Below are 22450 nucleotides of genomic sequence, written 5' to 3'. Positions count from 1 at the left end.
CACTTGTCACAGAATACAGGACCGACACAACTCAACTACCGGTGCTTGACTGCAGAATGTCAAATTTGATTGAGCTGCTTCCAAGGACAATTCCCTACCAGTCAAAAAAAAAGTAGTCTGAAAAGAAAGAGCAAAAACTTTCTAGCACAACTGTGGAAGTTTTATCAAGATCAGATAAAAATTAGGAAAGTTATGAAATTATGAAGTTTTGCTAATTTTCACAGAACAATTCTTGCACAGTCAATACAAATACGCAAATGAATGGATGATACCACTGCCTAACAATGTTTGTACATAAAAGTTGAAATTTTTAGGCTTTTGGGGGAGCTCAAACATACATCGTGTAAGTATGCCTTAGCCTAAAGCCCTATTATACTGCTGCAATACGCCAAATATTTCGTGAGGTTTTTATTTTCATGGATTATGTGAGTCGGGAGCAAGTGGCAAATTTAAAAACATGCGAAAATATCAACTCTGATCGCAACATGAATGTGACATGCATGCACACATTTCTACATTCAGTGCCAAACTACACAATCGAGAATTTAACCACTTGTGAAATCGTCGGTAAGTCCCGATTCGCGGAAAATTAGACTCGCTAAATATATGGCATAGACAGTAACTGAATGATGACCATTTTGAAGTTATTCAGCTATGAATAATACTATGATTTTCAATCTTATGGCAGGATTGAATTTTATCAGCTTTTTGTAAAAAATCAATGGAAAATTGTGAGGCCATGCCATCATCAGCTCACAAATTTTGCACATTCATATAAATTTGCAAAACTGTTAGAAGAACTGTAGAGAAACAAGGCAATCACCAAATTGTGTCTCGCCCATTCGCGTACAAGGAATTAATATCTTTTATAACTCCCAGAAGTTAATTGACCTGCTTATGACCTTTGACCTTGTGGTGACCTTCAATACCCTAAGGGACATTTACCATCCAAGTTTGGTCACAAACGGACAAAGGGATCAAAAGTAATGAGCCATAATCGAAACGCGCCATAAAAACTTAACATTGGGCCCTAAAAATTTGTTGACCCCTTTGTGACCTTTGACCTTGTGATGACCTTTAATTCCCCAAGGGACATCTACCGTCCACGTTTGGTCACAAACGGACATAGGGATCAAAAGTTATGAGCCACAATCAAAACGCGCCCTAAAACATAACATTGGGCCCTAAAAGTTTGTTGACCCCTGTCTGTGACCTTTGACCTTGTGACGACCTTCACCTCCCCAAGGGACATGTTCATCCAAGTTTGGTCACAAACGGACAAAGGGATCAAAAGTTATGAGCCATAAATGAAATGCACCCTAAAAACTTAACATTGGGCCCTAAAAGTTCGTTGACCCCTGTCTGTAACCTTTGACCTTGTGGTTACCTTCAACTTTCCAAGAGACATCTACCATCACCCAAGTTTGATTGCCATTGTAGCAACATGTGCTGAGTTATGTGTGATAAGAGTCTTGCAAGTAAACTTTAACATATGACCTCAAATGACCTTTGACCTTATCATGTGACCTCTTACGGCACCATAACATGAAGGTACCCCCAGTGCATCCATCACCCAAGTTTGATTGCTATTGTAGCAACATGTGTCGAGTTACGAGTGATAAGAGAGTCTTGCGTGTAAACTTTAATGTATGACCTCAAATGACCTTTGACCTTATCATGTGACCTCCAACGGCAACATAACATGAAGGTGCCCCCAGTGCATCTATGACCCAAGTTAGGTTGTAATCCAAGCAACTTATGTGAAGTTATTTGTCAAAAGAGAGTCTTGCAGGTAAACTTTAACATAGAAAAGAGGGTCTTGCACATACCCTTTAATATGTGACCCGCTACAACAAAATGGTCCTAAAGTCGCGCACGGTCGAAGCCGTGAAAATCGAGTTTGAAGTTAGAGCATCAAAATTGGTCAAAACTTACGATTTTCTGAATTTGACATATTATTAGAGTCTGACATGTCTTCTATCATCTGTCGAAATTTTGAAGCAAAATGATGAAAGGAAAGACCAAAAAATAGCGTTTTTCTGGGCCATGTTTTTTGGCGTTTCAACGAAGCAGAAACTGGTTCGCACATTTGGATTGAGCGCCACACATAGGCTCCGCCCCTAACAACGACCAGAGTAATCTCATTGGTCAGTTTGCTGCTTGCCGCTAACCGAAGCGTGAAGCTCGCACACTGCCCAGTCGACTGGTGCGTGCGGGTGGGTTGCGCTATGCCCAGCCGCTTCTCCTGACATCCTGGTCACTGATTGGTCGGTGAGGAGACCGCCGACGCTGTGTTTGAATGAGCATTTCGGGGGTTGCTAGGGCTTAACTTCTATTGTCCAGAGGTGAATACTGACTTGCGTGTCTCTTGATTGTGATTGCGTCGCAAGGAGAACTTTTAGGGCGCTTTTCTCGAAACAGTGATTTCCAAGACGTCTTGACATGCTCTCATTTAAACATCGATATCTCCGCAGCCGATTATTTGTATAAGACGTGTTATATATCAATTTAAAGCAGAAATATTAGAGAATTGTGTCATGCAATTTTCAAATAATCGACCTCGCCCGACTTTAGGATCATTTTGTTGTAGCGGGTCACATATATGACCTCAAATGACCTTTGACCTCATCACATGACCTCTGACAACACCATAACATGAAGATACCCCTAGTGCTTCTATCACCCAAGTGTGGCTGCCATTGCTGTAACAGTTGCCAAGTTATGCATCATAAGAGAGTCTTGCAGGTAAACTTTAACATTTGTGACGGACGACGGACGACGGACGGACGACGGACGGACGACGGACGGACGACAGACGACGGACGGACGACGGACGGACGACGGACGGACGCCATTTGGATCCCTTAGTCTCGCCTTCACCTCCGGTGGGCGAGACAAAAAGTAATATCTTTTTCTTCACTTCCTTATATTCAATCTGATTTTGATAAAATCTGAAATAGTTACAATGTCTGCTTGTAAATAGTTTGTCATTAAAAAAAAAAAAAAAATCAAGTTATTTCTGGCCCAGAATTGTCCTTTAAAGGGGATCGTATCCACTGGTCACTAGAAATAACATGGTAAGGGCTGTCTTGGTGACTACGGCCATCTGTCTATTAAGACCTCTGAATCTTTTTTCAAAATGGTTGGGAAAGAATGGATTTTTTTTTCTCTAAACATACCTCTGTTCACAGGGAAATTCTATCCAGATATCATGCTGTTTTGTATGAAAACATAAAAAATGAGAGAAGTATATTCCCAGTGATAACTTGGGGGAAAATGACACATAATAAAAAAAAAAGTTATGAATTTGAGAATAAGACAAATTTGTAACTCTGAATGCTCCAAGCAGTGAGCAGCTCTCCATAGATCTATTTGTTTTGCACACAAAATTTCCAGAAATTTCATTTTCATCAAACATGCTTTGGGATGCCATGCATATAAAACGTTAGCTGTATTGAGGTACTTTTGTAATTTGATCTTTTTTTACCCTGCAACATTGACACTTGGGATCACCCTTTAAAAAAATAGAGCCATACACAGTGTAATACACATTCTTTTTTTATGCATACTCGCAAACATACTGCATTTAAAATGCAACATTTCACACATACATGGTATGCATAAAAACATGAGTAAAAACATACAACACACACCTTGTACATGCATGCTTACATACATACATACTTGTACAACACATTTCACCTGGAACAAGATACACAGTAATTTCTGCAAGAGGACATTCCCTAGCAAAATATTAAAAAATAAAAAAATAAAAATGAGAAAATGGATTTTCAATACATCAATATTCCAGCTAATGCCCTTCCACCATGCACTCGAAGGGCAAATTGTTAAAGCAGCAAGTTAGTATACATGGGACTAACCTGTATCATGTAGAGCTGGGCAATCCTGTACTCTTCCACACTCAGTGGTAGTGGTATACGGTACTCCTTGATCAGCATGGTGATCAGATCTCGCCTCTTCCCTACCACATCAGATCATTGGGGTCTCTGGTGGGAGAAGACGTAGAGACTGGTTAAGAAATAGCTGTCTGCTTTGAAGGAGTGAAGACACTGAATATGGGCATATCAACATACACGTACACTGCCACGGAAAAACAGCAGTTATTGCATATTTCAGTTTTTCGCTGGAAGTTGCTAAGTGCAACTTTTAATATGTGTCAGAGCAAATGGCAAGAATCATAAAACCCTTCTAAGGAGTTTTGAAACTCCATTGTCCTATTCTGTTGTTTACTTGTTTGGTGGGGGGGGGGGTTGGTTTAAATGCTCACTCCACAGTTTTAAAAATTTATTTCATGTTTGGTCAAGTGACATTCCCCCTTGGTGCAGGGAATCTTCTGACCACCTGCCTACAGTGTAAATGGTACATCAAACAAACTCTGGTTTTCATTGCAACTGATTGACAAATTGCCCTACATCGACGTAAATAAGCACTGAATTGATCAGTGTTTTAGTAGTAGCCATGATAAAAAATCATGGGCGTAGAGGTCGTAGGTTCGAATCCTGCTCGAGTATGTACGCCCATGATTTTTTATCATGGCTACTACTAAAACACTGATCAATTCAGTGCACTTACGTCGATGTAGGGCAATTTGTCAATCAGTTGCAATGATAACATCTCGACGGAAGAAATTCATGAATTTGAATAAACTCTGGTTTGTCCTATTCCATTTTTTGCAATGCATCTCATGCCCCTACTCTCACTAACAAGAGCCAGTCCATACTGAAAGGACTTTGACACAACAATCTGTAACTCCAAGAAATGCCAATGATCAGAAAATAAGTTAGCAATTCATTCTGAGTTTGTGTAAAGAACTACACAAACACAATTACCATTCGTTTAGGCAGTTTTCTCCCTGCAGACAAACCCATACAATTTTTTTTTTTTTAAGTACTTATGTGAAAATGATTTGGTTACAAGAAAAACATGTGAAAATGACACTGGCACGTATCCTATGACTTCACTTAAAAAAAAAGACAACAGCAATCAAATTTCAAAGTATATCTCAGGGATAGTATGTGATGCTGTGAGTTGCAACTGATGATGTTATGCTCTCAATCCATATAATATCTCCCTTTCTCCCACCCCCTCTCCCTCCCTCCCCCCCCCCCCTCCCTCCTCTCCCCCTTCCTGTTTTCTCTCTACATTTCTCCCTGCTTGTCTTCCTTCCTTTTTTTATGCAGAATTTTTCCATTGTTCAAGTAAAGTACAGAGTGGGTAAAACAAAAGAACCATGTCTCTTCATCATTGTTTCACAGTGCTAAAAAAAAATAATAATAATAAAAAAAAATCCATTCCTGTGCTTGGGTAGGTGCACTTTACTAAGCTGCAGCACAGATATCAGTTGTACTGTAAAACCAGAAACATTTGTGGCATGGCATTTTCGCACATTGGAGCCGACAGCATTTTTCGTGGCATGAACTTTTTTGCGAATCACCACTGCCTTTCAATACATACAACGTACATGTACTGTAGACAAGGACTTTTGTATGCATTTTAATTTCGCGAATTTTGGCTCTCGCAAAATTTGTGAAATTAAAATGCAAACGAAAATGTCTAGTTTTCACAGAAATCACTAGATGCAAGGCCATAATTTGACAGTGGAAGTCACTTGTTGTTTACTAACAGGCTTGGGAAATCATCACTAATACACTATAGACACTGCTGCACTTAAACTATATTAAGTTGCAGAGTAAGCCCTGAGATTCATGTAATTATTTCTAAAGGACCAGTCAGATATGCTTCGCTTTTATATACATTGTTACAGTGCTACACAATCTGAGCTGCGTTTCTTCAACATATGTACAGTATGTTTACAGTTATCTTTTTTAATACATTTTTTTTTCTCACTGAAATACAATACGTAGCATATCCTGTTTGTGCTATTTTCAGCACTGAAAACTGATGACTTGATAAACTGCGAAGAGGTAATTACCGGTATGATGATGTCCTATTACAGGGAGGTGATATTACTTCAGCTTAGTTTGTGCAAAAATGTTACCAAAATTATATCATATCCTTCACGTACATGTACATCAGAGCACATACAGTATATGTGGATGTACAGTAAACAGCTGAGGACTAGTCCCGAGGTACACTCGGGCAAGTGTCTCTGGGAAATGCATGTTGTAGTAAATCAGTCTGATCTCAATGGGTTAATGTGCAGAACTTTCCTCATGGACATTAATCAGCACTATAAATGTGGCATTGAGGGTGGGGTGCCCTCACAAAGCATAAAAATGACGAATTCTTTCCCTCCGAGTTCTGTCCATTGTGTTCACACATTAAAGGGACTGTACAGTACTGGTTGAGGTAGGGATTCATGTTTTGAACATTCCTAAGTGAGATAATGAAAAGCCTCTTATGAGATATAAAAGAGCATGTAATTTTAAGAAGGGTTCAACGTTTATTTGATGATAATTGGTTTTCAAATGGCTGAGATATCCCAAAAAGTGCTAATAATAAAAGGCGACATACCCAAACTTTATTAGTACAGCATCTCTTTGTTTCACCTTGTTTTTGGATATCTCAGCCATTTCAAAACCTATTTTCATCGAAAAAACTTTTGATACCCCTTAGAACTGCATGCTCTTTGACATCTCATATAGTGGTTTCTGAATATCTCACAAAACGTTAAAAGCTAAATCTTCACCTCGACCAGAACTGTACACACCCTTTAATATGCAGTTCCAAGAGCATCCAAGTACTAAACTTGGAAGAAACAGACCCATATGACATGCGTTACAACAATCCACATTTCTCTGTCATCACTAAACCAAACTGAATGGGGTTTTCAGCAAAATATAGGTAAAATGTTATATTTTTAGACCCTGAAATAGGATTCAGACAATTTAATCATATTGAAAATTATCAAAGTGGAAATCTGATTGTTTTTGTTTTTTTTTTTTTTTTTTGGGGGGGGGGGGAATACTGTAGAGGAAGTTGAGTTACTGTAGTTACTCCAGCTGCTTTGACGGATGCTTTTATGACGTCAGTGTCATCTTGGGTCACAGAGTTAAAGCTGCTGGTACAATGACTGTCACTGGTAGTGTGATGGGTAGCAGGCATTAAAATTTCCCCAAGGATTAAATCCTCCATACTAGGTGATCAAATCAAAAGTTTAACTGCCAACCCCCAACAACAAAAAGAAAAGAACTACAACCCTTCACTTGGTAAAAATGTTGCAATAGATCCACTGAATGGACATGGGTGAGGTAATACTAGAAGGGCCAATTCATTTTAAAGTTACCACAACACTAATGTTATTAACAGTACATTTCTTTTTATTGCACTTTCCCTTGAACATTACCTTATAGTTGTCATAAACATTGATGACAACACGGAAATAAACACGGAAACTCACACGTCAGAAAATATTGTTGCACTAGAATATGTTTACAAATTCAATGTGGGATTTAAATGCACAATAAACTCATGCACTTTCATGCATATTGAAAATTTATAGTTAAATTTAGAACATTACATTTGATGAATGAGTGTGTTCCAAACATTAGTGTCAGCTACAACTGCTCTACATCGTATTTCTGTCATAATCGGGCACCTTTGACTTGGTTACCATGCTATGGTTACATGGTTAACACTGACTCTGAGGTGAATTGAGCATGCTGCATCAAAAGTAGTATGACAACACAACAATAACACACCAAGCATGTATAGGCAGTTCAGAGCCAGAAGGCCGTTAGTGCTGTACAAAGTCACGGAGTTGACAGCCTTCTGCTTCTCAACTTTTGGTTTGATAGCTGCCTCTGCGCACAAGAGCAAACAGTTGTGAAATCTTGCATTGTAATGCAAAACAAGGAAAAGTAGAAATTACGCGGTGCGTAACATATGTCCCCGCCGGAAGTAGCATTTTGTAACAAAATGTGCAATATAGGTAAAAAATCAAGGTCAAAGGTCAAAGAAGTCAAAGGTCAAAATTCTGTGTAGAAGTTTTGAAGCCCTCACCTAGTGCCATCACATAAAGCAAATGGAATCGAAATTGGGTTAGAAATGGCGAAGGAGTAGCATTTTGTAGCCAATGTACAATATAGGTCAAAAATCAAGGTCAAAGGTCAAAGAAGACAAAGGTCAAAATTCTGTGTAGAAGTTTTGAAGCCCTCACCTAGTGCTATCACATAAAGCAAACGGAATCGAAATCGGGTTAGAAATGGCGAAGGAGTAGCATTCTGTAGCAAAATGCACAATATAGGTCAAAAATCAAGGTCAAAGGTCAAAGAAGTCAAAGGTCAAAATTCTGTGTAGAAGTTTTGAAGCCCTCAACTAGTGCCATCATATAAAGCAAACGGAATCGAAATCGGGTTAAAAATGGCGAAGGAGTAGCATTTCGTAGCAAAATGTACAATATAGGTCAAAAATCAAGGTCAAAGGTCAAAGAAGTCAAAGGTCAAAATTCTGTGTAGAAGTTTTGAAGCCCTCACCTAGTGCCATCACATAAAGCAAACGGAATCGAAATCGGGTTAGAAATGGCGAAGGAGTAGCATTTTGTAGCAAAATGTACAATATAGGTCAAAAAATCAAGGTCAAAGGTCAAAGAAGTCAAAGGTCAAAATTCTGTGTAGAAGTTTTGAAGCCCTCACCTAGTGCCATCACATAAAGCAAACGGAATCGAAATCGGGTTAGAAATGGCGAAGGAGTAGCATTTTGTAGCAAAATGTACAATATAGGTCAAAGGTCAAGGTCAAAGGTCACGACTGAAATTCTGTGTAGAAGTTTCAAAGCTCCCATGTAGTGCTATCATATAAAGCAAACAGAATCAAAATTGGCTCATAAATGACAGAGAAGTAGCAAATTGAAGATTTTGATCACACACGGACGCACACACGGACACACGGACACACGGACGGACGGACAGACGGACGGACGGACACACGGACACACACACGTACGGAGCCCGTTTCATAGTCCCCTGCTCGAACTCGTTCGGCGGGGACAAATATATTAAATTGTTACCTTTTACACACGATGAACAGAAAAAATTATCAGAACAAAATCCCCCCTAAAAAAAAAAAAAAAAAAAAAAATTAATAAATGAATAAATAAATAAATGAATAAATAACAGTTGCCAGAACATGACCCTGGACATCTGAATGTGCAGACCTACTGATGTCATGAGTTACATTGTGGGATTGAAAAAAAGAAAAATGAGTTTCTCTTCACACAAACCGCTCTGGGCGAATTTTTGCAATGTTTTCGACTGCCACCCCCTCACCCCCCCCCCCCCCCCCTCCCCCCACAAGAAAAAAAAAATCAAGTGGGATAAATATTTACATCATGATGATTAACACATTTTTGTGTCCACTCACACATATCAACATTTTTCACATAGCAGTGCAAAACTCAAGTTTTAAAAAGCTTTAATTTGGGTGTGTGCGAGCAGTATAGCCATGGTAAGATTTGAGCATTCCCAAATCTTTGTGTGTGTGTGTTTTTTTTTTTTTATTGCCCTCGTATCATCTTTGGAAAGTGAATACTGTGGTACACAGTATCTATCAAAATCTTTGCCCTGACTTGTTGACCCAGCATTTTTAAGACATTATTCAGGCATGCACGCAATATGCCCACTTTACTAACACACCAAGTGGGATGGCTGAACTATCCAGTGTCATGGTAAGATGTGGATATTCCTGAATCACATTTTGCCAGGTTTTCTTCTTTTTTTTACCCTCCAAGCATGATGTTGGAAAATTGATACTGTGAAATACATCAAAATCTTTGCTCCAGCTTGCCAACCCAGGATCATTAAGACATAATCTAGGCATGCATGCAACATGCCTACTTTACTACCACATTGAGCTATATGGCTAAACTTATCCTCCCCTCCTCCCCTCCCTCACCCCCCCCCCCCATGCCCCACCCTCTTCATCCCAATACCATCTCTTCCACATGCCGTCCAATACTCTAGTCCCCCCCCCCCCCACCCCTCCTGCCCCTGCTCCCCAAAGTATATTAGTGCCAGAATGGCCTGCTCATTACAGCTGAATGCTATGCCAAACAAGTTGGATGGCCAGCAATAACGGGCAGACCGGGGTAATGGCTCTACCATCTCCCATTGTTATGATACTCAATGGTTATCCCAAAGGGGGGGCTGCCACGGCGATGATGCTATGGGTACGCCTGTTTCTCCATCTGCAGCATATCCACTTGCACAGCCATCTTATCTCATAAAAATTGCTCATATTCCGCCTTTAGCTTATTACAGTTGCTGTTACAGGTTGGCTTGGCTGTCTTCATTTTTCCTACGCTACTGTACATGCTCAGACCATAGACTGAAAACAATGATAATTTCTAATTCATATGAAATGAATAATAAAAGTTTGTACATTTACATAATTTGCATCTCCCTCCCTATGGTGCAGTCAGTAAAACATTCTTTTTTTGGGGGGGGGGGCATACATATGCATGTACATATTTCTTTTGTAATCATTGTATTCTGCACCTATTCATGAATCTATTTTTGGCAATGTTCACAACTACATTGTAAAATCCATTTTTTGTGAACAATGAATGTGGGTTGGAAGAACAAACACATACAATGTAGATCTGCATAACTCATATTAAATAGCAAGTGAAAGACAATTTCTTCAAGTTGTACTGCAGATGTGATCATGATCTTTTCCCACTTCGACCCAATGTATGCTCTTTTGTACAGTTTAAAACTCTTGTTTGTAACAAATGCCCCATTTATGATTGAAAGATCTCATTCAGAAGATCAAAAATTGAGCAAAACAAATTCATCACTCTTTTCTCTACCATCCTCTCTCATCTCTCTATCTCTCTCTTTCTTGTATGTTTCTATGTTAATAAACACATACACAATGCACACAGAAATACACAAACACAAACCCAAGCACACAAACACAAACACAAGCACACATACACAAACACAAGCACACAAACACAAGCACACAAACACAAACACAAGCACACACAAACACAAACACAAACACAAACACCCATACACATACACACAAACTTCATAGTCTTGCACACATGAACTTGTACATCTCGGCATGAATAAAAAAAAAAAAAAATCCCGCCGTCCACATAATATCTGGCAATGAACGCTGAACCACAGCAGAGAGAAGATGCGTTGCCGCCGGAGACAGAGAGAGAGAGGGGGAGAGACGGAGTGAGACCACCCACGCATTATGTAAATCAGTCTCACAGAGAGATTAGGTCTTACCTCTCACTATCACTGAGGATTACAAGAAAGCCATGCAGCAACTTGTTGTCTGTACGTGTAAGTATGTGTGCATGTGCGTGTGTGTGTGTGTGTGTGTGTGTGTGTGTGTGTGTGTGTGGGTGAGTGTGTGTGTGTTTGTGTATGTGTGTGTGTGTGTGTGTGTGTGTGTGTATGTGCATGTGTGTTGATAAAGACATCATGGAATGCTAATAATTCTTTCTAATGTGGACAGTCTTTAAATGATCATACATTTGGTATATTTAAATGGGGAGCAGAAACACATAAAAGGAAATCAAAACATTATTTTTTGCAAAGCTTCCAAGGGCAAAAAAGGAGTGGTTATCCCTGCCAAAAGTAACATACTCTGTTAAAGCATTTTTTAAGATCTCTTTTAATAATGAAAACACGAAATAATGAACAGATTTTATAAAGCCATCATTCATCACTACAGCAAAAACAAACACAAACATTTTTTTTTTAATTCCAGCAGACTAACCCAACACTTTGCACTAAACATTGTATTCTTTTTTTTTGTATTTTGTAGAAAATTTTGGTTGCATCATAGATGACTGACAAACTTAATGAAGATCCCGCACCTGAACCTCGGTAGGGGGGAGGGATCTTCTGCATGAACACAAATTCATTTGTTTCCATTCTAAATTGGCAAAACAGAACTATTCACAGGATGAAACTGTGATTAGATTCTCCTGGCATTATCAGTGAATTGTTGACTTTATACATGTATGCATTACATGGCTAAGGCCTACAATTTCATTTTTGTTATGTGCTTTAATATGTAAAAACACACAACAAGATTCATAATATTCTGTGCTCAATGTGCAAAGCCCTCATAGATTTTTTTTTCTGTTGAAAATACTGTATATGGCATTCAGAAATCAACATTTTTATGATTATTTCCTATAGACTCAGATAAATTTCTGGGGTTTAAAAATACCTTTAAAAATGATTTATTCCACATGAACAGATTTTTCCATATTGATAGTAAGTCAAAGGTAAGAGCAAGTTGTCATCTTATTCCAAATCATGTCATTTTCCTGGTCATGATCTGTTATACATTTTACTTTGTACTCTGGCTCATTACATTTCATATGTTTATATGAGGGTTTATTGTCAGCATACAGACATCATACACAGTGTACATAAAATTCTAGCAGTGTCAGTGTGAGTGATATGTCAATGAATAATACTATTACCCTTCTGTCTGAAACATACATAGAAACTGGGGAAACACAAAATGTGTACACTGAATTCTAGGTGCAATTTTTCTTCTATTCTTGTAATCTGTGTCCAAAATTGCTGGAATTGTTGTGAATTTTCTGATATAGATTTCCTATTATTTCTTTTTAAAAAAATTCCAGCAATTTTTTCTGGCTAAATATTTTTAAGGGTTCTGACAGTCTATATTTCTTTTCTTTTTTCAATTTCCAACACCGTGTGCATCTTTGACATGAGATTTTATGGTAGGTGTGTAAATATCAAAAGGAGAATGTGACATTCTGTTTGCTGTTTATCTCCACTTGAGAAATTGTATCCTGATGAATTTTATAAGCCTTTCACAACAGTATGAATTGGAAAACAAGTTATGTACTTCAGTATGGTAACAATTGACCATGTATGTGGAATTATACACACAGGATGCATGCTACACAAAGTGATGCTATAGACTAAATTTTATGCAAATTAATGATACAGAAACGTATATTCCCTGGTAAGAGGTCTCTACGGTAACCCGTTTGCAACAAGATTCTGATACCCCATACACATTGTACACGGTCTATCAGGTTCTTATAGGCAAACAGGTAACCTGGCAAAGCAGTATACATCTTTAATGACGATTTCTAATGACAGAAAAGCTGTGACATGACATGTGCCATTACAGTCAGACACTAGATTTGTTTTAAAATATTTGTAAACTTTTGTATACTTTAGGCGTATTTCTTGTATACCTGCATTTTGCAAACTCTTTATTTACTTTGGAATGATTTTTCTCTATGCAGGTGATAAAACTCTTTACTCATACGCACCCAATGGATAACAGTCCCATCTTTTAGTTTAACCCATTGAGGACGAGTCCCGAGTATGTACTCGTCGGGCAAGTGTCTACTGGGAAATGCGTGTCGTAGCAAAATCAGTCTGTCTTCAATGGGTTTTAAAGATCACCAATGCAATTACCAAGCTACCAATAAAGTCTATGAATACCTTGCTGAGGATGATCCAAGTTTACTATGACACACATTTCCCATACACACCTACTGTCTTCAACAGGATGAGAACAAATGGAATCCCTTACCCCTTAACCAATTGAGGACAGGCTGATTTTGCTGCAACATGCATTTCCCATAGACACCTGCCCTCGGGAGTATACTCGGGAATTGTCTTCAACAGGTTAAAAAAAAAATAGAAATGGAAAAATGTTTCAAATGACTGCTTCTCACTCAAAGTGGGATAATCCTCTCCCTCTCTCTCTCTGTCTCTCTCTCTCTCTCTCTGAATCCCACAATCGAACTACAAATGGACTCATAAGGTGAAGTCAGACTGGCAAAAGATCGAAGAAAAGTTAAAGATTGCAAAGTCTTCGCGATTTTTTGTCATGCGGTCACATTGGTAGCCAAACTTTTCAATCTTTGGATTGACAAGTTTGGGTCATTGGTGCGCGCACGCAAGAAAGAAGAAAGAGCATGCCATCCGATGGCTAGTAATTGTGACGTAGCAATGCACATCTGTACATGGCAATGGCCTCGCGCTTCGGAGACACCGCCTGCAAACAGGTGGTGGATTGGTCACGTGAAAAATATCGCGAAGTTTCAGGTGCTAGCGGTCACATTGCCAAAAGATCAAGAAGTTTGTCGGGGGAGAGGGTAATATCCCTGGTTGGAGTGGGAAGTTTCGCGAGAAGTGTTGCGGGAAGTTTCGCGGAAAGTTTGAGGTCACACTGGCAAAACTTGGAGATCTTAAAAATCGCGAACTTAATTTTCTTGATCTTTTGCCAGTCTAACCGCACCTAGAGAGTGCAGACTTCCACCAAGTATGCATGCTGAATGTGTCCCTATTTCCCAATGATAAAGACTCCTTCAAAAATAAAAAACAAACTACTGGATGCAGATGGTGATAAAGATCACTACCAAAATTAAATTATCACTTCCTTGCGTCATTATCTGCTTCTTCTGAAAATTTCATACAAATCCATCCATAACTTTTTGATTTATTTTGGTAACATTTAATCCAATGCCAGCAAACACATAAACTCCATGGCAGAGGTGATAAAGACCTCACAAAATACACAAGCTATTGTTTCTGTTCAATTGACTTTAACTGCGAGAATTCATTGGGAAGAAAATCATCAAACTTTCAGTGCTCAAAATGTGTATATCATGAGAGATAATTCCTGCATGTGCTGTTCAAAATCAATTTCCCTGAAAGAAGCTCCTGACTCCTTCCTCTCAACACACCTACTTCACCTTTGATCTCTCCAGTACACTCGAGAAACAATCAAATCCCGAGAAACAGGCAGAATGTTGATTTAGGTGGCCAAGGACTAAAACAAACCAGGAAAGCAGAAAGGTAGCAATTTCATACTCACAAGTTCTCTGCTTTCCTTCAAGGAAAAAAAAATTGTTCCAAAACAAATCACCATTTTGATAACAGATGACAGCACGGCGACATAATATCCATCAATAAACACCAAGCGAGAACTACATCCATATCCATGATCGTCGGGCTGCAAGCCGGTACAACGGCCGAACGCGGTCAAGGCACAAAAAATAGCGACAAATGCTGGTTTATACCTCTTCTCAATATCTGGCGGGATTTGGCTTTCTTTTAATATTGTAAACGGCCTTTTCCCATGATGATGCCTTCAGGATGAAAACCTCCGCAAAATTGGAAGAGAAAATCTGGCCACATCAGTATGAGGGATATGCATCCAACGAGAAGTCAGTGAATTTTATTGTTTTTTTTTTCCACTTCCAATTGTCACGACCAACAACATATGGCACCACGATTTATCTCCATGATTCCAACACCGCACTGTGAGAGCAATAGGAGGGGAAACAGGCCAAGAGAACTGATGCTCACTGCGCCGTGTGGAGGCACCCATACGCACACACACACACACAGACAATAACACACACACATACACACGCACATACACAGACACAAACAAACACATGCAAGAACCAGTACATAAGACTGCACACACACACACATATCAAAACTGTACACCCATGCACGCACACACACAAACTGACACATGATAAGAGAGAAAAAAAAAACATATATCTTCAGAAAAAGAAGGGGAGAGAGAAAAAGATATCTTTAGAGGAGCAGAGAGAAAGAGACAGAGAGTGAGACATATAATATATCTTTAGAGGAAGAGAAAAAGAGAGGTAGAGAGAGAGAGAGAGAAAGAAACACACACATACTAGTATATCTTTGGAAGAAAGAGAGAGAGAAAGATGCATATGAGCTTGTGTATGCAGGAGAAAGCTGCTGTTCTGGAGTACACCCTCCAATCTGCATGTAGCACAAAGGCACAGAGCAGGGACATGCTGTTCTGTGTCTTTACTGTGTACACACACACACACACACACACACACACACACAGAGTGCTGTGTGTATGTCTGCTGTGCGTGTTGTGATGATGCACAGTCTCTTGCCCCAGTGTGTGCAGTCGTATGCATGTCACTCAGTCACAGTGCATGTGTACTTGAGTTTGGTTGCCTGCTAGCTGGAGCTGGCTAGGGTGAACACACATATTCCCCCTCTCCCTTTCTACCCCTCTCTCTCCCTCTCTTTTGCTTTCTCTCCCCTATCTCTATATCTCTTCTATCCCTTTCTCCTTCTTTCCTCCTTTTTCCTTCCCTCTATCTCTCAAACACTTCTTCATCTGATCTGCAGAAGAAAGCAAGCGAGCCATTTTCACCTCCCAACATTCTTATCTTTTGAAGATATGAAACTACTCACAGGGTAAAATTTTGAAATACATGCATGCACAATTCACATATCCCTAAGTACCCTACACTTCACATATTTTGCAATGTTTTAAAACAGCAAATTTGATAGTCTACTGATATTCACAAATAAACTGTATATCATCTCCACAGTCGAAAATCACTATAACTTCACATCATGAATGGGATAATACATGTACTTTCAAATCTCTCATCAATACGATGTATTTCTACATCGTGAATTATTGTTTGCGTATGATTACCGTAAAACCACTTGTGACACTATCTTCCAAGGCCCACTCAGAAACATTACTGCTTGAAAAAAAATAACAATCTGACTCAAACAGTACATCCAATAGCTCTATCAAATATGCAGGCATATGCATTAGGTTAAAAATTTTCGAAATGAGGTCATTATCTTGATTTATAACACACAAATTTCTCAATGCAGCCAAATTAGCTGATCATATGTTGTTGTTGTTTTTAAGGAAGAAGAGAAAGAGAGAAAAAAATGGGGCCCTTAGCTGATCACACAAACCAAACATGTTTTGCTCCAATCCAACATGGTGTACATCTCTTCACTTTCTTTCTTCTCAAAACAGCCGATAAGCAATCTTCTCTTCTCCCGTAACATTTGATAAGATTGAAACAAACATGTGACTCAAATGGCAATCAAAACTCATCAACTTACAATATAAATACACTGTACAGTAATGCCAACATGAGCATCAGATTCTACTGATGAAATACTGTACATACATTCCATCTGTACCTCTATAGAAATAAGAGTTGTATAACATGTGTGCGACAAACATGATTGCTTTCCTTTTTCATCTCAAAATACTCCATTGAAACAACTCATTATCCTGGCAAATCAGGGCCACCGTTTCATAAAAAGTTGATATGATAGCAACTCTTCCTGGAACGGCAATCAAGAATTCAGCTTCCTGATTGGCTTTTGCAAATGGAAGTTGCCATTCCAGCAAGAGTTGCTATCCTAACATGTTTTATAAAACGGGGCCCAGGTCAGCCAGACAAGTTTCTTGGCAGACCCTTTCGATGTATTGCAAGCAAATTCCAAGTGGTGAAAGATTAATTTTGAGCAAAAATGGAAAGGAAAATTTTCCCTTTAAACAGGTACAAAACATCCTCTGAAGGTATTCAATTCATGGGAACTGAAAAACATGCTTAGATTCATATGCCTATCTTGACTAAAATTTATACATTTCCCTCCATTGTGAAGATTAAATTTTTCAACTCGAGCTCATGCAAGAACATCTATGATTTTGAACAATTATTCAAAATACAGTTTTCCTGATAAACATAGTGATAAACTAAAACTAAATGTGCATGGTCTCAAGTATTGTACCCATGAGCCTTGAGCCCAAGGCCAAGGCTGTTGCACTTGAGGGGCTAATACGGATTGATCCCCAGATAAAGCTGATGTTTAATCCAATCACAGTTTGGATGAATGCAAATTCAAGGCTATGAGCACTTTTTTCCACTCCTCTCAGTCTCTACATGGTGGTATACACAAAGAACATTTGTTATAGCAAATATCCATGTTTTTGTATTCATACACGAGAATGCCTTATGAGATGAACCTCTTTAAGTTCTAATCACAGGTACAAATTGTAGGCATGAATTATGAAAACATGGGGAAGTATGAAAATATACTACCCAGAGAACTTTTTGTACCCGATACCACGGCAAAAACAACAATAAACATGTAGGTTTCTTGGTCATCCTATGCAACAGAAAACTCTCTTCGTTACTGTCATCCTCGCGATCACCAGCAGTAGTATCCATAGCAACAATGACACAAGCAGTGCTAGCATTCCTACTATTGGAAGCAGAAGACAAGTATCAAAACGATGGACTTTTACAATAAAGTACAATATATTTAGAGCATAGAAATAAACTACATTATAAATAAATGCAAAAATGGTACAAAACTTATAAAAAGAGCACATAAAGATAAACCATATTACGTGTTAAAATAACAAACAAAGACTAGCCATTTCTTTTGGTGGTTACATACAAATATGTAATTTGTACACAGTAAATTTGATGAAATCACGTAAATTATGTCTTTATCCTTTTCAAGGGGTTTTAGCTCAAATATTCACCATATACAATACCTCAGGGCTTTCACCTAATTATCTACAATCCTTTTAGGACTATTCAAGAGAATATTATGCAAGCCGTATCTTCCTCTATCAAATTGGGCACTAAAGTCTTGTCCCTTCAAACGAAAACAGTCCCTGAAGAGAATGAGTTTATGTCACAATATTAAAGGGAAGCAAATATATTGTCAATTCAAATTATGAAGGTTTGCAGATAATTGTCAGTACGGAATCACCCATACCATATGGTTGATAATACATGGACCTCCTTTCCAGTGTATAAAACACAGGTAGAGAAATGAAACTGATGCCAGACAAGAAGATAGATACATACCATAGCAATGATTCCAGTCCCCGTGGAGAACAACTGCTGGAAAGTTGCAAACAAAGATCTGTCGGAGAGAGTCTGGGATGTCACCTTTGCCCTTCAGAGTTCATTTACACAGCATTCATATCCTTGACGGTGCCACTCTTCTTCCTCCAGAAAAAAAAAAAAACCTGAGAAACTCCGCCTCAATGTTTGTCCTTCCACAAACTCCCCTCCCCCTTTCTTGCGACGGGAAAATTGAGACTTCGACGGCCTGAATATTTTTGACGGATAATCACCACTTTGCCTGGCTAACCCCACTCGGAGGCAGACCGAAAAGTACAAGTAACGCTTGCTTGCCCGGCGGGCCTACGGGCATGCATTTCCCGTGATGCTCTGCAGATTTTTCCTGGAAATGGGCCACGCACATCGCATCTCAAGCGGTTATCAAATGTTTCATTTCCGATGTTGTCAGGCAAATAAAGTTCCTGGAAATGTGGTGGGTGATGGGGGAGTCCTTTCCTTGATCAACGACTCATGCTAAGTAGCTTGATGGCGCTATGCAACGAGGGAAGAAGATCCAATAAGACCTGTTGACATAGACAGAGAGAGGAAGAAAAGAGCATGAATAAATACAACCAGGGGGTGATACTATGGGGAGTACATCAGGCTAACATCACTGTATGCTTGGCCTGCAAATGTCCTTATGTAACTCATACACTGAGAAGCAAGCAGGCTAATCATCACAGCTGAGTGACAGATTTGTCTTCAATTATTTTTTTTCAGCCATTAATCTGTAGATTTTCTTGGAATTTACGCACATATTTCCTCAAAGTTCAGGAAGTTCCAAGAGAAATCTTTCAAGTTGCGGTGAAACTCCTCGAGGCAGAGTTACTGGTGCTTGGATTCTTCCAAGAATTCTTTTAATAAACAAAAAAAAAAATGCGGGAAAAGCCTGAAAGTAAAACATTTTGGGGGTAAAACAACCCAGAAGTTCATACCAGATTACACAAAACCTCATTACAATGACTGTTTGCAAAATACAATACTTATATACACATGAGATAGTCACTCATGCTGCTGTACAACAGTTATATACAGATGTAATCAGCCATTATCCTGTTAGTACATGCAGGTACTGCTACCTTTTACACTCTCATATGATCTGATATGAAGAGTGTGATCACAAAACAGGTTAAATGCCTTTTTTAACATTTTAAAGTATGTCTATCAGCATATAGAACAAAATCACACATTTTTGTGATACCTATTAAAAGTTACTACTTGTTGCATAACAAGGAACATTTTGAAATTACAATTAATGAACTAAAACTGAAAAGAATGGAATGAACCTGTTCCTTATGGGAACCTTGTAGACTAGGTTCAGTACAGTCAACTCATATACATATGTACGGAAACCTGTTATACTAGGTTCCCAAAATAAAGACAAGAGTGTCTGCATTAGTGGCCTTAATTCATGTTTATTTGTGTTATGCTGCCCAGAAAAATTGCTTTGATCAGAAGATTACCGGTACAGTTACATGTGCTTCTATCAATATCTGTTCTTTTGCTGCATTTGGGGGCATTGAAGACTCTCTGAGAATTGCAGAAGGACCTGGAAAACTCATTTTGAAATAAAACTCTTCATATGTCACACAGAATATCTACCTGGAATTAATCATTTTGGTATGGCAATTTGAATTCCATTGCTGTGGAAATTTGCAGTTCAAAACAGTTGCCAGCTAACTTTCATTTGTTTTATGATAATCACTCTGCAGAACAGTGAAAAACCACTGAATGCTAAAGCACTCCTACGGACATGTTGTTCTTTTCATTATCACTATATCTTGCATACACTATGAAAAGGGAGATAATGAGGCACACACTGCTTCATCAAGCACATCAAGCATTATAAGGCAATTAGCCCAGGCAAACCTCAGATGATTGGTACACATATTATACCTCTGAGCTTGTTATTTACAGTAGCTGACATTAAGCTTGGTGTTTTTCTCAGACTTTTTAAATGCCAAAAGCTTTAAAAGCAAATGGTGGCTGGTGGTGCTCCTGCATGGTAAATTTCATTATTTCACATTGATATCAAATCCTTTGCATAACAAACAAAATATTTTTACATATACAATATGCCATAATCTTTAATTTAAATCAAAATATTCATTTACACGATAGAAAATCTTTTTTTCCTCCATATGCAGTGTACATTCTGGAAAGATGCAGTTCCCCAACCCCCAGCAAAGAATGCTAAATTATATAGTTTTATACAATTATACCACAAAATGGTAGTATAACGGTAAATTTTTTTAAGCTCTCTTTTTGAGGTTGGCTTGTTTCTGAAGCGGATCTCCCCTCATAGATATCTATAAAGTATTTTCTTGGTTTTCTTATGGCTTGTCCTCCTCCATGCTTCACATATACTGTATGTTTTAAGATTATTCATGTCTCAGTACATGTTAGAAAAAAAATATTGTGTCTGTGTATCATCCAATGAAATATGTTTGTTGATTTGAAAGCATCAATAAAACATAATTGAAATATTAAAATAAATAGGTACTCAAAGACATTAATGACTGCATAGTTGAAATTAAAACTAGTGATCCTGTCTGTGTTTTCTGTTGGCAAACTTTCAAAGTGATTTACTTTTTTTTTTGGAAAGTGTATAGAAGGCAGCAGAATAGCGCTAATAATATCTGACAGCGTTTACAGGACAGTGCACCGTGGCTGGTTTTGGTGCTGTTAAATACATCAAACATTCCGCTGCCATCAAAAACTCCCGCCCATATATTGACTGTCTCACAGAGAAATTTGCTCCGCCGCACAGACGGCATTGAGACGAATTCACCGGCTAATTCCTATCCACACATCCCCCACACGCCCCCTCTTGACCGACGTGTGAACTTTTCATCCACCCAGGCAGGCCTCGTATTCACGGCTGCGACACGGCCCCACCAAGCAGCCTGTTTTCACTGAACTGTTTTAACCCAAACATACAGTAAATACATCAATTTGATGTGGGCTCTAATAGAGACCTCCGGATGATTTGTAGACTTTTGCATCTGAACATACTTACACTGGACAGAATTTCAGAATTTATAGCGACTGGGATTAGGAACAAGATTGTTTTTAAAATTTCTAACAAATCACAATGAATAATAAAGGATGATGACATACCCACTTTGATAAGATTGTGTGATTGGGTGCTCAAGGAAGCAGAACAAACGAAGAAAGGCTGCATTCATTCTACACAGATTTATTTGTATTGTATAAAGCAAGTGGTATTGTAATGGAATAATATCGTTACATTATTGGAATATGTTTAATAGCCTTCTACGTTATCATCCCTGCTCAGTGTAATTACGAGTTTTCACAGTATTGGTTTATCTGCTCATACACTACAATAAATTCCACAAATCTATAAAACACAGTGCTCTCGATTTATTAAAGTATACTGCAGGGTTTGAATTGTCTGGAATGGCCCTATAAGCTACTGTTTCCTTTGTCTTTTACATTTTGTAGTTCTCTTTCTCTCTAATCATATGATTCTCTTTCTCTGGTTTTCTCTCTTTTAAACTATCTCTCTCTCTCTCTCTCTTTCTTGATTTTATGATTCTTTCTTTTATCTTCTTTCAAACTATATATCTCCCTCTCTCTCTCTCTCTTGATATATGATTCTTTCTTTTATCTTCCTTCCTACAGCCTGTAAGCATTATCCTTTGAAGTGGTTTCTTCATGGCAAGTATTAAGTATAGTGTCTCTCCCTGTATGTATTACTGTATGTCTCTCTCTGTGTCTCTCTCTGTGTCTCTCAACT

The 22450-nt window shown here is 38.5% G+C and overlaps 1 protein-coding gene across 1 annotated transcript in view; it reads right to left on the bottom strand.

The window, feature by feature from the left end:
• LOC139719656 (protein retinal degeneration B-like) overlaps positions 1–19199 on the bottom strand; it is a 70099-nt gene extending 50900 nt beyond the window's left edge. The window contains exons 1-2 of the mRNA XM_071631062.1: positions 18652–19199; positions 3882–4007 (exon numbers count right to left, since the gene is read on the bottom strand). Coding sequence (XP_071487163.1) covers positions 3882–3959 — 78 coding nt within the window. The 5' untranslated portion in view covers positions 3960–4007; positions 18652–19199. The remainder of the gene's footprint in view (positions 1–3881; positions 4008–18651) is intronic.
• Between the last annotated feature and the right edge of the window lie 3251 nt (positions 19200–22450).

Source organism: Diadema antillarum, unplaced genomic scaffold, assembly GCF_040938485.1.
Source record: "Diadema antillarum isolate AM-2024a unplaced genomic scaffold, OU_Dant_1.0 scf00000112, whole genome shotgun sequence".
NCBI lineage: Eukaryota > Metazoa > Echinodermata > Echinoidea > Diadematoida > Diadematidae > Diadema > Diadema antillarum.
This window is presented reverse-complemented; position numbering and strand designations above follow the sequence as displayed.